The sequence below is a fragment of the Malaclemys terrapin genome, chromosome 3 (genome assembly GCF_027887155.1).
Source record: "Malaclemys terrapin pileata isolate rMalTer1 chromosome 3, rMalTer1.hap1, whole genome shotgun sequence".
Classification (NCBI taxonomy): Eukaryota; Metazoa; Chordata; order Testudines; family Emydidae; genus Malaclemys; species Malaclemys terrapin.
The window spans coordinates 200870654-200885937 of record NC_071507.1 but is presented as its reverse complement, the minus strand read 5'-3'; the positions used below and the strand labels follow the sequence as shown (position 1 = coordinate 200885937).

Genomic DNA, 15284 nt, shown 5'->3' with positions numbered 1-15284 from the left:
ACAGTTTTAAGACTTTGCCTTCTCTCTTGACAATGGGCAACCACATAAAGAAAAGGTTTTCCATGCCATATGGTCTTTTCCCTTTACCAAATACAGGATTGTAATTATCATAGAATCATAGAAGTGGAAGGGACCTTGAGAGGTCATCTAGTCCAGTCCCCTGCACTCAAGGCAGGACTATGGATTATCTAGACCATCCCTGACAGGTGTTTGTCTAACCTGCTCTTAAAAATCCCCAATGATGGAGATTCCACAACCTCTCTAGGCAATTTATTCCAGTGCTTAACCACCCTGACAATTAGGAAGTTTTTCCTAATGTCCAACCTAAACCGCCCTTGCTGCAATTTAAGCCTATTGCTTCTTGTCCAATCCTCAGAGGTTAAGAAGAACAATTTTTCTCCCTGCTCCTTGTAACAACCTTTTATGTACTTGAAAACTGTTATCCTGTCCCCTCTTAGTCTTCTCTTCTCCAGACTAAACAAACCCAATTTTTTCAATCTTCCCTCATAGGTCATGTTTTCTAGACCTTTAATCATTTTTGTTGCTCTTCTCTGGACTTTCTCCAATTTGTCCACATCTTTCTTGAAATGTGGCACCGAGAACTAGACACAATACTCCAGCTGAGGCCTAATCAGTGCAGAGTAAAGCAGAAGAATTACTTCTTGTGTCTTGCTGATAATACTCCTGCTAATAAATCCCAGAATGAGGTTTGCCTTTTTTGCAACTGTATTACACTGTTGACTCATATGTAGCTTATGATCCACTATGAGCCCCAGATCCCTTTCCACAGTACTCCTTCCTAGGCAGTCATTTCCCATTTTGTATGTGTGCAACTGATTGTTTCTTCCTAAGTGGAGTACTTTGCATTTGTCCTTATTGAATTTCATCCTATTTACTTCAGACCATTTCTCTAGTTTCTCCAGATCATTTTGAATTTTAATCCTATCCTCCAGAGCACTTGCAACCCCTCCCAGATTGGTATCGTCCGCAAACTTTATAAGTGTACTCTCTATGCCATTATCTAAATCATTGATGAAGATATTGAACAGAACTGGACCCAGAACTTATCCCTGTGGGACCCCACTCGTTATGCCCTTCCAGCATGACTGTGAACCAATGATAACTACTCTCTTGGAACGATTTTCCAACCAGTTATGCACCCACCTTACAGTAGCTCCATACTAGGTTGTATTTCCCTAGTTTGTTTATGAGAAGGTCATGCAAGACAGTATCAAAAGCCTTACTAAAGTTAGATAGACAGACAGACAAACCGACCACATCTACCGCTTCCCCCCATTCGCAAGGCTTGTTACCACATCTACCACTTCCCCCCATCCCCAAGGCTTGTTACCCTGTCAAAGAAAGCTCTCACATTGGTTTGACACGATTTGTTCTTGACAAATCCATGCTGACTGTTCCTTATCACCTCGTTATCTTCTAGGTGTTTGCAAACTGATTTCTTAATACTTTAATACTTTCCTTTTCATAGCTGTCATGTAAACAGAGTGCAATCACAAAACTACACTAAATATTACCTGCATATTTTTCTTTTACAGATTCATCCAAAGACCAGAAACAGTGATCGTAAGCAAACACCTGTAATAAAACAAACAGGACATCTTATAAAAACTATAGTCAAATCAAACCAAAAAAAGGTATCCTTGTTTTGTTAGCCATGGTTAGCTAATATATATGCCTCTGCTGCCATTCTAACCATCCTCCACAAGACACCTTCATTTGCTTTCTATTTTTGCGCTTAATCAAATTCAAGCTAATTTACTTTACTGTAATTTTTATATGGTTTATTTTATCAGTCCCATTTACAAGTTGTTTAAAACAATAAGCCATGAGTATATAAACATGCCAATAAACTACATTTTTAGAGGTGGGAAAAGGAGATAAGAAGCATCTGCATATAAAATGCAAAAAATGAAGGGAACATAAGTCAGCAGCAATGACTTTGCTCTAATGCAGATACCAGAAAATGCTTTAAGACAAGCAGTCCATTCATTCACAGTCCTCAATGCTTAATACGCAACTATGTTCTCTCTTGTTTCTGAGACTCATTTTTTGGCTAGACTCTGCAGCAAGGAAATTTTTTGAGGAATGTGTGGTTTGGAGCTTTTTTGTTTTTCTTTTGAGAAACAACAGCTGATCAACTGCACTTTTTAAACAAAATAGTAAATATTTGGATATTTGAAGGCTGAACAAGTAATATACCACAGCTTTTCACAACACTGGTTTAAAGTGAAATCAAAAACTTACCTTTGGCTGGCTCCTGCAGTTCCCAGAGGAATCATCATCAGGGACAAATGAGAAGGGGCACATGTAAGAAAAGAACAGACAAAAATACAGTTAATTATAGGGCGCTCAGGTCTGAGAAAGAAATACAACCAATTAAATATGAAATTGAAGATAACATGTTAACTAGAAACTTCAACTTTCCCCATAACTCCCCTTTCAGCTTCAAGTTCAAAATCACTTTCAAATATAGGAACTAAAGCTTATGAAGCACCCTTTCCAAAAGCAGTATCTGAGATATTTTCCATAGTAACCTAACTTTAAAAAAAAAAATCAAATTAAACTAAGCTTAATTCTTAGAGGAGCCAGCCACACCAACAAAACTGGGCAAAAGTCTCTCAGGACATCCTAGCACAATAGGGTGCTGGTCAATAACTAGGGCTAGTAGGCACTATGATAGTACAAATAGGGATGGGGACAATATGGTCATAAGTAGAGCCCTACCAAATTCAAGGTCCATTTTTGGTCAATTTCAGGGTCAGAAGGTTTTTAAAACTGTCAATTTCACTATTTCAGATGTTTAGATCTGAAATTTCAGGATGTTGTAACCATGGGGGTCTGACCCAAAAGGTGATCAAGGGGGGAGGGAGGGGGCAATCACAAAGCTGTTATAGGGGGGTCATGGGATTGCCACCTCACTTCTGTGATGCCTTCACAGCTGTGCAGCAGCCCCGAAGGTTCCTGAAGCGGGAGGAGGCTCACAGAGATGGATGTGAAGCTGATCTGCCCGTGTAGCTGTAAGCACCCCAGCCAGGGACTCCTAGCTGCTAGCCCCAGCCAGTGATGGATTAGCACACATGGGCGCTCCGGGAGCCGCAGGGGGCAGAAGCCCCGTGACCAAGCGCCCTGAGCCACAGCAGGAGCCGTGGGGGGTAGGGGGCGCGGAAGCCCCAAGCACAGCTCCAGGGCTGCTGCAGCGCAGAAGTAAGGTTCTACCACCCTCACTTCTGTGCTGCCTCTGGAGGTATGTCTGATCTTCCCACCAAGAGCGACCGTGCAGGGGAAGAACAAGTCCTGTCCCTCCTCAGCCCAGCCCTGACTAGCAGCTAGGAGCCCCCACAGTTGGGGCGCCCCCAGAAGCATGGGGAGATCAGATTTCACGGGGAAGGTCTTATTTCATGGTCTGTGACATGTTTTTCACAGTTATGAAATTGGTAGGGCCTTGGTTATAAACAGCCAAACAGAAGTGCCTTTTAGTGAGCCCTGAAAATAGTTGCAAATGAAGTCTAGCAGACTGACTAAGAAGGAATTGCACAGACTCTGGACTGGTCTACAGTGAAAACATATTGGCATAGCTATGTCTCTCAAGCGTGTGAAAAATTCACACCCAAAAGACGTAGCTATTTTGACATAATCCGCAATGTAGACAGCAGTAGGTTGACAGAAGAAATCTACTGTCAACCTAGCTACTGCCTCTCAGGGAGGTGGATTAATTACGGTGACAGGAAAACCCCTCCCTTCACTGTAGTGAGCGTCTACACTGAAGTGCTGCACAGGTTTAAGTATAGACACAGCCTCTGTCCATGAACCAAAGGTAAAGCTTTTACCCATACCCAGTTCTGATCTCAGTCTCAAGATTCCATCGACAACCTAGCCAATCTAGGTTGCCTTGAAAGGGCGAGTGGAGAAAAGGAGCACTCTCCCGAGTGTCTCAGACCTAGGTTAAGGGCTTTATACACAACAGCAAGATCCAGAGTGACTCTTCTTGGCACTTTTCTCCGGGGGAGAAATGATGGTATACATGTTTTCAAGAAGGTTGGGCAATTCAGAAAAGATCATACCATATTATTCGATACAGTAAATGAGAACATCAGATTAAAAAATGTAAATATGTAGACTGGCATCAATTTAAGGAATCTCTCCCCACAACCCACCCTACAGAAGACTTGAGAAGTATAGGAAATACACAACTTTGGAAACAGCCAGCCTCCTTCACTCCAGAACCTTACAAATGAAATCAGAAAGCTGTTTTGACACATCACATTTATTTCTTTTGGCAGGGAAGGGTAATGAGATGAGAATAAGATATATTTCTTACTGGTCAATTTAGGCTGGGAAGCTAATTTAGATTCATGGTTATTTTTGTGTCACTGGGTCTGCCTCAAAGAATGAAGGTTTGCTTATCAGTCCATCATGGAGAAAAACTTTTCTATCTGGCTCTGGTTCAGATCAAATATTAGGATTTGTTCCGACCAAACAGCAATGACAGCAGCCTTGGATCAGGAGCAGAGTCAGAGTGTGACCCTTCTGGCAGGTTGGCGCATGTTCAAGTCAAGAGAGTTACTCACTCTTGATACAGCAGAATATGCACCAAAAACAAGATAATAACGCAAGAGGGCAGTAACAGTTTGTCTGCCAAACAAAACCCAAAGCTTGGATACAGAGTTCATCACAGGAAGCATGATCAGACACACGGGTAGATAGTGGCACTTGTCACCCTATATCACTCTTCAGTTGGTCAGAGATAGGGGAGCCTGACATAGGACAAACTGATTCAAGACCAGAGAGAGGGCATAAAATTATGGGGAGTGATCCTCTAGGATCCTCATATCAGATTTTGGAATGTTCAGAAGTAAACAAAGCACATTGACATTTCTGCTCTCTGGCCTCAAATGTTTATGCTATTTTACTGGAGGTTCCTCATAGGCTTTTGTAGGAACTCTTATTTACACTAAAGGCATAATGGTATTTCTAAAGGGTGCCATCCAAAAATTCTCACTTTCTTTGCAAATCTGAGTTTGAATTTAGGAGAATAAAGGACTCTACCGTAAACCCAGATGCATTTATGTTTGTTTTATCCTGTCTTGAATTTCAAAGCAGGATTATGTTATCACATGGTACTTAAACTTTCAGGCCTTGCTGGAGCACATATTATTCAGTGTTTGGATTAAAGTAGCAATAAGGAGATAATCTCAAAAGTCATACATCACATCTGTAGTTTTCAGAACCGGGATTGCACTAGGCTGCATAAAACATCAAGCTTAATATAGACTAAAGGCTTGATACTAAATAAGCACCTTGTTCTCTTCAGAGATATGCATATGCACATTATATCCTGTAATTTTTGTAGCCTCAATTATTGTTAATCTGGCTGTTCATAAAGAGAAGACCTAAATCAAAGAACGTAAAGCATAATTCACTACCTACTGAGAATGGCTCATAGGAACAGATACTACACTTGACCAGAGGTTGGAGAGACGAGAAGCGCTAGTATACTGCATTCAGAGTATACAAAGGCATCTAGAAAAGAAACCGAAGTTTGGAGCCATAATTTTAGCCCTGGCTCTGTGGACTTCAGACCTCTAGAGCAGTGATTCTCAACCAGGGGTACATGTACCCCGGGGGTACGCAGAGGTCTTCCGGGGGTACATCAACTCCTCTAGATAGTTGCCTAGTTTTACAACAGGCTACATAAAAAGCAGCAGCAAAGTCAGTACAAACTAAAATTTCATAAAGTCAATGACTTGTCTATACTGCTCTATATATTATACGCTGAAATGTAAGTACAATATTTATATTCCAATTGATGTATTTTATAATTATATGGTAAAATGAGAAAATCAGCAATTTTTCAGTAATAGTGTGCTGTGACACTTGTATTTCTAGGTCTGATTTTGTAAAATTTGGGAGTACACAAAACAAATCAGACTCTTGAAAGGGGTACAGTAGTCTGGAAAGGTGGGGAGTCACTGCTCTAGAGCACAGTTTGAGCTGTTTATGCAGTTACCAGAACTCATGGAATTATTTCTCTGGGAAAAAAAAAAAGAGACCACATTTTTAGTTTTATATACCCCTCTGTGCACGTTGCCACACTTCCCTGCAGCTGGGCACTCCAACTTTTTTTTGTACACTCACTGAATTCCCTATCCTCCCTTCAAGATTGTCTTCATGACTGGACCTCTTCTTTGCTCCTTCCATGACGGTTCCACTCATAAGACACATAATTAACTATTTTAAGTAGCCTATTCATTTACAAGCTTGCTTTGCATTCTTGCATTATACTGTGTCACACCACAATCTACCACAGAGAAACCTATACAACTATAAATCTTTATCTCTATATCTCTGTTTTAAATTAAATATTTGTTTGTGGTGTGTAGCTTTAAGATACCCAATGCTGCAGTTGCAGAGTACACATGCAGCAGAGCAGGAAGATACATAAGAGCAGTCAAACAAGTTTCACAGCTAAATTTGTAGATAGTATCAGTTGCAATGTTGTTGAAGCATTTGCAAGGATAGGCCTACATTACAATGTTAACTCGGCTCTTACGCAGGTTTTAGCACAACCTTCCCCGTCTCCCGCCCCCCACCATCCACATAGAAAACATCCGATCCAGGTTTGGAGTGCTTTAAGCCTGGGCTAGTTTACTCCGCTGGGGGGTATAGGTTAGAGCATAAGCTGCACTTCAGCTATGGCTGGAACCAGATATTTTGCAGTGAAGAGACAGGCAAAACAAAAACAAACAAAAAAATCACTCTGGTGCTGACAGTCCTCCAATGCCCTTCCTCCTGTTAAACCAGACAGTTTTGTTTACTAGTTTTATTTAGTGTAGGTAGGGGAATCTGTATGGTGTTTGAGAATGACAAAAGATATGCAGCCCTGAGTAATCATTTATTTTGAACCTAAAACCCTTGCACCATTCTTGACCCACATACACCTATTCTCACTAGAAATGAGAGAAGGCAGGTTACACAGATATTTAGCACACTAAGTATCAAATCAAAAGAGACCCTGGTTTCCAACATTGGGGGTCAGAGTATATGCCTATGAGATTAGATTCCTGCATTTCTTATTACCATTCATTCAAAATCACTAATCTCAGAAAATTAAATCATGTTTAATGTTTATACCTACTTAACCTGACATCAGCAGTGACATTTTAAAAGTTATTTTTGCTCATTTTGGCAACATCTTAAAATCACATTCCTTTTCTTTTTTCTTTAGGCCACTTCCTAAACCAGTGCTGAATGCAACATTCAGGCCAGGTCTTCACTACAGGGGGGGGTCGATTTAAGATATGCAAATTCAGCTACGCGAATAGCGTAGCTGAATTCAACCTATCAGAGCCAACTTACCCCGCTGTGAGGACGGTGGTAAAATCGACCTCCGCGGCTCCCCGTCAACGGCGCTTACTCCCACCTTTGCTGGTGGAGTAAGAGCGTCGATTCGGGGATTGATTGTCGCGTCCCAACAAGACGCGATAATTCGATCCCGGAGAGATCGATTTCTACCCGCCGATTCAGGCGGGTAGACCTAGCCTCAGGCTACAAGTGGCTCAGTTTCCAGTCTGTTGCTGCTGCTTAGTGACACCAAGGTATCGAAGCGCTTGAATGTATGGGATCAGAGCATTTAGTCATTCAGGCAATTTGTAAAAGTTGTTCCAAAGTTAAGCTACAGTAACAATTAGTGAGTCAAGATGGGAGTGGTGGGGGGAGAAGAGCAAATCATATGACAAACATAAAATGGAGAAAAAGCCCACATAGATTACAAGAAATTCCTACTACCAATCTTTTCAACACCTAATCCACCTCCCCTACCCCAAGAGAAGTATGTCAGAACCTGGTTAAAATTAGCCTCTCTTACTTTCTACAAGAAAGACCCCTTTTCAGTCATGTGGATGCTCTCAGTAATCTCTGTCAACAGAATACCCTATAAATAGCTGTATCTAGGAGGACAGAAAATAAGTTGTGTGGTGCTCCAGGAAAAGAAAAGGGATTCTCTGACTACTTGCATAAGTGCCACGAAGCCAAATCTATATCAAGCTAAGCCTGGTCCATTGAATCTGCAATGGCTTGAGAGTTATACAGGGAATACATGGTGGCTGTTTATGAAGTCCATCTTGAGTAAATTTCCCTTTTACAGCAAAGAAAGAAAGAAAGAAAGCTTTTGTGGATTGAGTTGATTTTCATTGGGCAGGGCCGTCTCAGTCTTAAGCATGAACCTAGATGCTGCTGACCTTTGCTTTGAATTCCCAAACAGCAGCTTGGTCTTCCTGCAAGTCTTTGGACCTGTGGCTAACCACTTTGAGCAGAAAATTAAGTCAGGTACATAGGTCCACTGTAACTTGATAGAAGGCTAGAAAAAAAAAAAAGGCACAGCAAAGGCCATGAATCATAGAAGATTAGGTTTGGAAGGGACCTCAGGAGGTCATCTAGTCCAACTCCCTACTCAAAGCAGGACCAACCCCAACTAAATCATCCCAGCCAGAGCTTTGTCAAGCCAGGCCTTAAAAACCTCTAAGGAAGGAGAGTCCATCACCTCCCTAGGTAACCCATTCCAGTGCTTCACCACCCTCCTAGCGAAACAGTGTTTCCTAATATCCAACCTAGACCTCCCCCACTGCAACTTGAGACCATTACTCCTTGTTTTGTCATCTGCCTCCACTGAGAACAGCCTAGCTTCATCCTCTTTGGAACCCCCCTTCAGGTAGTTGAAGGCTGCTAGCAAATCCCCCCTCACTCTTCTCTCCTGAAGACTAAATAAGCCCAGTTCCTTCAGCCTCTCCTCATAAGTCATGTGCTCCAGCCCCCTAAGCATTTTCGTTGCCCTCCGCTGGACTCTCCAATTTGTCCACATCCTTTCTGGGGGGCTCAAAACTGGACGCAATACTCCAGATGTGGCCTCACGAGTGCCGAATAGAGGAGAATAATCACTGCCCACGATCTGCTGGCAATGCTCCTAACAGCGCAGCCCAATATGCCGTTAGCCTTCTTGGCAACAAGGGCACACTGTTGACTCATATCCAGCTTCTCCTTCACTGTAATCCCCACGTCCTTCCCCGCAGAACTGCTGCTTAGACAGTTGGTCCCCAGCCTATAGCAGTGCATGGGATTCTTCCGTCCTAAGTGCAGGACTCTGCACTTGCACTTGCCCTTGTTGAACCTTATCAGATTTCTTTTGGCCCAATCCTCCGATTTGTCTAGGTCAATTTGGACCCTATTCCAACCCTCCAACATATCCACGTCTCCCCCCAGTTTAGTGTCATCCGTGAACTTTCTGAGGGTGCAATTCATCCCATCATCCAGATCATTAATCCTCAAAGCCAGTGAAAAGGAAACTGGGAATGCCACCTTCCAGGAAAGGACAGCAAGCAGAGCTAACCTAGGACTATAAGGGAGGAAACGACTAAATAAAGCCCAGATTGAGGGACTATGGGTCTAAAGGTGAAGGAAAAGGATCTCCTGTGGACCTAAGAAGCATTTCAGCTTGAAAGATGAATTTCAGACTTGGACACTGGCCAAAGATGTTTTCTTGAGCAGTACTGGGGAGAAGCTTAGGGTCAGCCCTTTAGAAATCCAAATACTAAAGGATTAGTGCAGCTTGGTTCATGTCAGTCTTTAAGGTGCCACCAGACTCCTTGTTGTTTTTGTAGATACAGACTAACACGGCTACCCCCTGATACTTGGTTCATGTCAGTTTTTCTTCTATTGACATTAAGACATGGATCCTACACCTTTAGAAGATTAGTTGCAAAGCTTTACTGAACTGTTTTTTGCAGGTACTTCACTGAGAGGTGTGACAATGGACTTGTGGGTTTTAAGTTTATATTTCACCATCAGCCCACACCCTGTAGTATATACTACAGAGGCTTCCCACTTACAAGAAGCAGGTAAGGTATCCAGGAGCCTACTGAACATCACTAGCAATGCTCAATCAAAAACCATGCAGATAGCTTGAGCTGTGTTGGACCAGGATGCAGCCACAGTCTGTATAAGAGAAGGCCTCACACTGGCTTAAGATAAATGAGCTGGTTGTACTCCATCTTTTTATCAGGCCTATCTGGTACCAAGATTAAGTTCACTTTGACCTTTCTTACTCTGAGTAATCAACAGATGAAGGAGTTCAGAAAAAAAGTACACAATGTTTAGAAGTCCCAACAGAGAGAGGATACATTCTCATGTCGAAACTTCATGGTCAAGACACCAGCTGCAGACTCTGTTTCCAGGCTTAAATGGAAAGCAAGCAACCAATCAGGTTAAACTATTTCTCAAAAACTGACAAAACCATTTACCCCAAGAAAATATATTGGCTAACCGAGAAGATATTTTGGCTATGCCCGGCATATATAAGAGGATTTCATTAAGATGATTTTTCCTCTTGTTTCTTCATGGTACTAAAGGTATACAACTAGTGCTGAATCTAATTGCAGCAAGATATGCCTGAGATAGGAAGTGTCCACAAAGGAAACTCTGTTCACTTTAGGTTTCTGTAGCCCACCACATTTAACAACTTATTTCCTAGCACCTTTCAGAGGATTGCCAAGTGCTTTAAACATTTGTAAACATTCCTCCTCCTTACATGTAGGTAAACTAAAGCACAATAGCATTACAGAATTCTGGCTATCAGTACCCTAGGCTTGGTCTACACTAACCCCCCAATTCGAACTAAGGTACGCAACTTCAGCTACGTGAATAACGTAGCTGAAGTCGAAGTACCTTAGTTCGAACTTACCTTGGTCCACACGCGGCAGGCAGGCTCCCCCGTCGACTCCGCGGTACTCCTCTCGCCGAGCTGGAGTACCGCAGTCGACGGCAAGCACTTCCGGGTTCGACTTATCGCGTCCAGACTAGACGCGATAAGTCGAACCCAGAACTTCGATTTCCAGCCGTCGAATTACCTGGTAAGTGTAGCCAAGGCCCTAGAGTCTAGACCACACTCCCTCCCACGGGTATCACTTTATAAAGCTTCCATCTACATATCTCTTCATGTTAATACTGAACATTTTGGGAGAATTTTTTTTCCCATAAGCTTGGCAAAGTTTTCCTTTTTAGAACTAAATATGCTCTTTAAAGCAAAAAAGCCAGAGTAAATGTGAAAGTGTATATGCAGTTCAAATCCTAAAACTGTTTCGTTAGCAAAAACAAAAGAAATCACTGTTACTTAAATTCCTTCATAACAGCAACGCATTCCAAGCATAATTTGAAGTTACTTAGTTTCTACTAACTGAGGACTAATTTCTGCTAGTTCACTTTTCTAAGTCAGATGTAGAAGAGCAGTTTTGTGGGCTTTTAGTATTATCTGGCTGAAGATAAATTTTCTGAATTAGTCTCAGTATGGTATAATCTGCTTAGTCCCTCATCACATTTGAGCTCTTGCAGTATCCCATAAAGCTTGTGTTATGACAAAAGGATTAAAATGTTATCCTTTTGTCAGTAGACATTTAGATGTTGGTGTACTGCTATGCCACAGAGCAGTGCTTCTCAACCAGAGGTATGCATACCCTTGGGGGTACATCAACTAATCTGGATATTCGCCTATTTTTACAGCAGGCTACATAAAAAACACTAGAGAAGTCAGTACAAACTAAATGTTCATACAGACAATAACTTTTTTATACTGCTCTATATACTTCATTGAAATGTAAATATAAAATAAATCAATTGGAATATAAATATTGTAATTATATGGTAAAAATGAGAAAGTAAGTAATTTGTTAGTAACAGTGTGCTGTGACACTTTTGTATTTTTATGTTTGATTTTGTAGGCAAGTAGTTTTTAAGTGAGGTGAAACTTGGGGGGTACACCAGACAAATCAGACTCCTGAAAGGGGTATAGTAGTCTGGAAAGGTTGAGAGCCACTGCCTCAGAGCACCAATCCAAACTTACAGTTTTATTGTGAATTATCCCAACTTTCCATAAATGTTGATGTTACTAACATTTTTAAAAAAACATGCATGAAATCTCATATGTAGACAGTGCTCCACATGGCAATGAAAAGGTCCCAGGCCTGGGACTTGGCACAAACAGTGTACTCTGCCTCTGGGACAACTGCATAGATTACTTTACTCAGAAGTGATGTCCTTTAGCCAACCCGGCAGCAGCAATGATCAACTCCAAAAGCAACAGCACAAGACTTTTGTGGGAATGAGAACAAAAGGGAAATGCTGGAGGAATCTGACAATCTCTCAATACACCACCAACTACTATAGTTCCTTAGTGCACAATACACTAAATCAGCATAAAATGTAATTCAAAACAATGGGTTAGAGAGTCCAATACTGGTGAAGTAATGGTATCTTGAAAAAAAAAATTCCTTAATATACAGAATTTAGCCCAGAGTGATCTAATGTAATCGTATAACTGCTCACTAAAATATAAAGCAATTAGTTTACATTAAAGCAATCATTTAACCACATACAAAAGCCACACTGGCACATAGGCCTAAATTGCAGAACAATACCAAAAAAAAGTAGACCACAAGAACCATCACTGAAAAATCATTAAGAAGGAAAAATAAGGCTTTGTCTACACACAAAAGTTGTACTACTAACTATACCAGTATAGTTAAAGTGGTACAACCCTCCTAGTGTAGACAGTTATACAAGTATAAAGATGCTTACACCAGTATAACTTATTCATTTAATGGAAGGGGAATAAATTATATTGTTATGTAGCACATTTATACCAATATAACCATTCATGCTAGCAGTTGTACCAGTATACCTAATTCAATTAAAAACATTCACATTAAACAAAATAATTATACCGGTACAAAATAATGCATGGCCCAGGCCTAAGCAAGGCAGTGTCAAGGTTTTTCATTCATTGCCAAATCAGAAAGGAGGAGGACATGACACAGAAGAATGGAAGGAAGGATTAGCAGGTCACGAAGTCAGTCAGCATGTTTTTACTTCTTTCACTGTTCAACATCAGAAGCCTGCACCCACTGACACTGCTTTAAAAGAACTTGTTTTATGCCTTTTTCCCTTCCTCCTAAGAAAGCAAATGGTATTTTTGTTTGTTTTTGACATCAGAATATAGTGCTTAATGTCTTTCCTGTGACTGGATTATTTCCTAGTAAAATACATTTAAATAACACTCTTCAGTCAAATAACTTGTCTGTTTTTTTTTTTTTTTGTTTGTTTTTTTATTAAGAGCCAGGTGTGCTCAGGACCTTCTTGGCAGAGGGCACAGGGTGTCATAGAATTTTGCAAGAATTGCCTGGGTCAGATATATGCATATTACATTTACCAAAGGGTGGCACGTGAGGTCTCTTCAAAGAGCCAAGAACCCACTGGTCATCATAATAATTGAAAAATGTATGTACGGATAATGTTTAAGGAATTATGTATCTGCATTGATAATTATGTTCTTAAGGTATGTGAATTATGGCAGGTCACCAGAAGCTGATAAACACACTCCGGTGAAGTAAGATGGAAGAGATGTTGATCTGTCATGTATCTGTTATCTTCTGCTTCACAATGGAGGCCTAACTACAGTCTGAGCTGCGAAACAGACAAGAGGCCTGCAGGAAAAAATAACCAGTAGGGGGCATCCTGTCTCCAAGTAAAGAATGGTTTGGGGAGTATAACTGGGATTATAGGGAAGCACCTTGAATCTTTTCCACAGAGGAAGCAAGCTGAAAGCATGGCTTGTCTCATCAATGGAAGCCTGGCTGTAATATGCTGAAAGGATTTTAAGTGAGCTTCCCCTACAAGACAGGACAGTACTTAGTTAAGTCTAGGTTCTAAAATGCATGTTATGACTTTATTTTATATGTAACCGTTTCTTTCCAGTATTTCCGCTTGCTATCACTTGAATTTCTATATTTTGTTAAATAAACTTTCATTTGCTTTCGCTGTCAACTGCTCTTAAGTGCTAAGGGTTAAGCAGAGCAGTGAACTGAGCCACATCTAGTAAGCTGGGGTGTACTGTTCCTTTGGGAGAAGTGAATCTATGAATACTGTGAGTGTCTAGTGATATAGGGGCTAGTCATTCCAGGGGGACGCTCAGAAGTTTGAGAGTGCCTATCACTAACCTCCAGAGGGACAGCAGAGCCTGCATAGGCTGAAAGAGGAGTATTTGTGTTGCCAGTGGAATTGGGGAGCTGACCCATGGCAGGCACAGACAAAGCTTCCTCTCTCCAAGGCCAGGTGGTACCGAGGTGCCTCAGAACCCTAGATACCCTCAGGAAACGTCACACCAGACTGTATCCTCATTTTACAAACCGGGGAACTCAACTTCTACCCCTCACTTTCCACAGGTCACAAGGAATTAATAGCAGAACCAGAAAAAAAATCCAGATCTCCCAACTTAAGATCCTGTTTTCACCAACAGACCATGCTTCTGTAACACCAACAGACCCTGGTCATCAGCGGGCAGGATTGAACCTGGGGTCTCTGGAGCTCAGTGGATGAGCTTCTGCTGCATGAGCTAAAAGCCACATGGCTGTTAGCTAGGGCTGTAGCAAACTCACTCATCTCTAAGTGGGCTCAGTGCCACTACATGGGACAGAGCACCACATCCAGCAGAGGTGTGGGTTATACTTCCTCCCTGCATGAACTATTGATGTATCACTTCTGCAACTTGTACAGAAAGAATGACGGCTACGTTTTATAGGAGACAGACTTCAAAAACCCCTATGGTTTGTACATGAGCAATACTAGTAGAAAATTATTTTAAAACGTGAACAGTAAACACCTTTCACACTTTTGTTTGTCAGACATCTTTTTTTCCCCTTCACTGCTATAGTTACCAGAGGTTAAGTGTATCCTTTGTGTAACTTTAAGCAAGTCAGCTGATACAGTGCTTTAGACTACTGATACATTTAGATTTTTGGTTAAGAAATTACAGTGACTTTGGATTCTGTGTATGAAACCTGTTAAATTGTTTGTTACAATGAAAGTCTAAATTCAACTGAAGGCTCAGGACTGCTCCGTAACCTTCCTCTGACTTTCACATTCCAGTTGTAGAATGAAGTTCCGGTTGAGCAAAGTCTGTACTAAGAAAACAGGCTCATAGTTCATCACCAATCCAACTCCACTAGTGGAGCTGTAAGGCAGACAGGATTCAAGAGCTTTTAAACCACTGTAAAGGACAGTGGTAGGAAACACCCAAGCCAAATCTACACTACCACTTCCACAATTGCTACTGCCAGATGAATTCACAGGTCGCAGTTTTCCTAATGAAGACTCCTTTAACTGTTTGCACAATGCTCCCCCGCACCCTTCCTCCCACTCCCACTATGGCTGTGAAGCTTTTA

At 41.4% G+C, this 15284-nt stretch overlaps 1 protein-coding gene across 2 annotated transcripts in view; it reads right to left on the bottom strand.

Moving 5' to 3' along the window:
- KIF13B (kinesin family member 13B) overlaps positions 1-15284 on the bottom strand; it is a 191934-nt gene that overhangs the window by 117680 nt on the left and 58970 nt on the right. For both annotated transcript variants that reach the window (XM_054021922.1, XM_054021923.1), the window contains exons 3-4: positions 2266-2278; positions 1536-1596 (exon numbers count right to left, since the gene is read on the bottom strand). In XM_054021922.1, coding sequence (XP_053877897.1) covers positions 1536-1596; positions 2266-2278 — 74 coding nt within the window. The remainder of the gene's footprint in view (positions 1-1535; positions 1597-2265; positions 2279-15284) is intronic.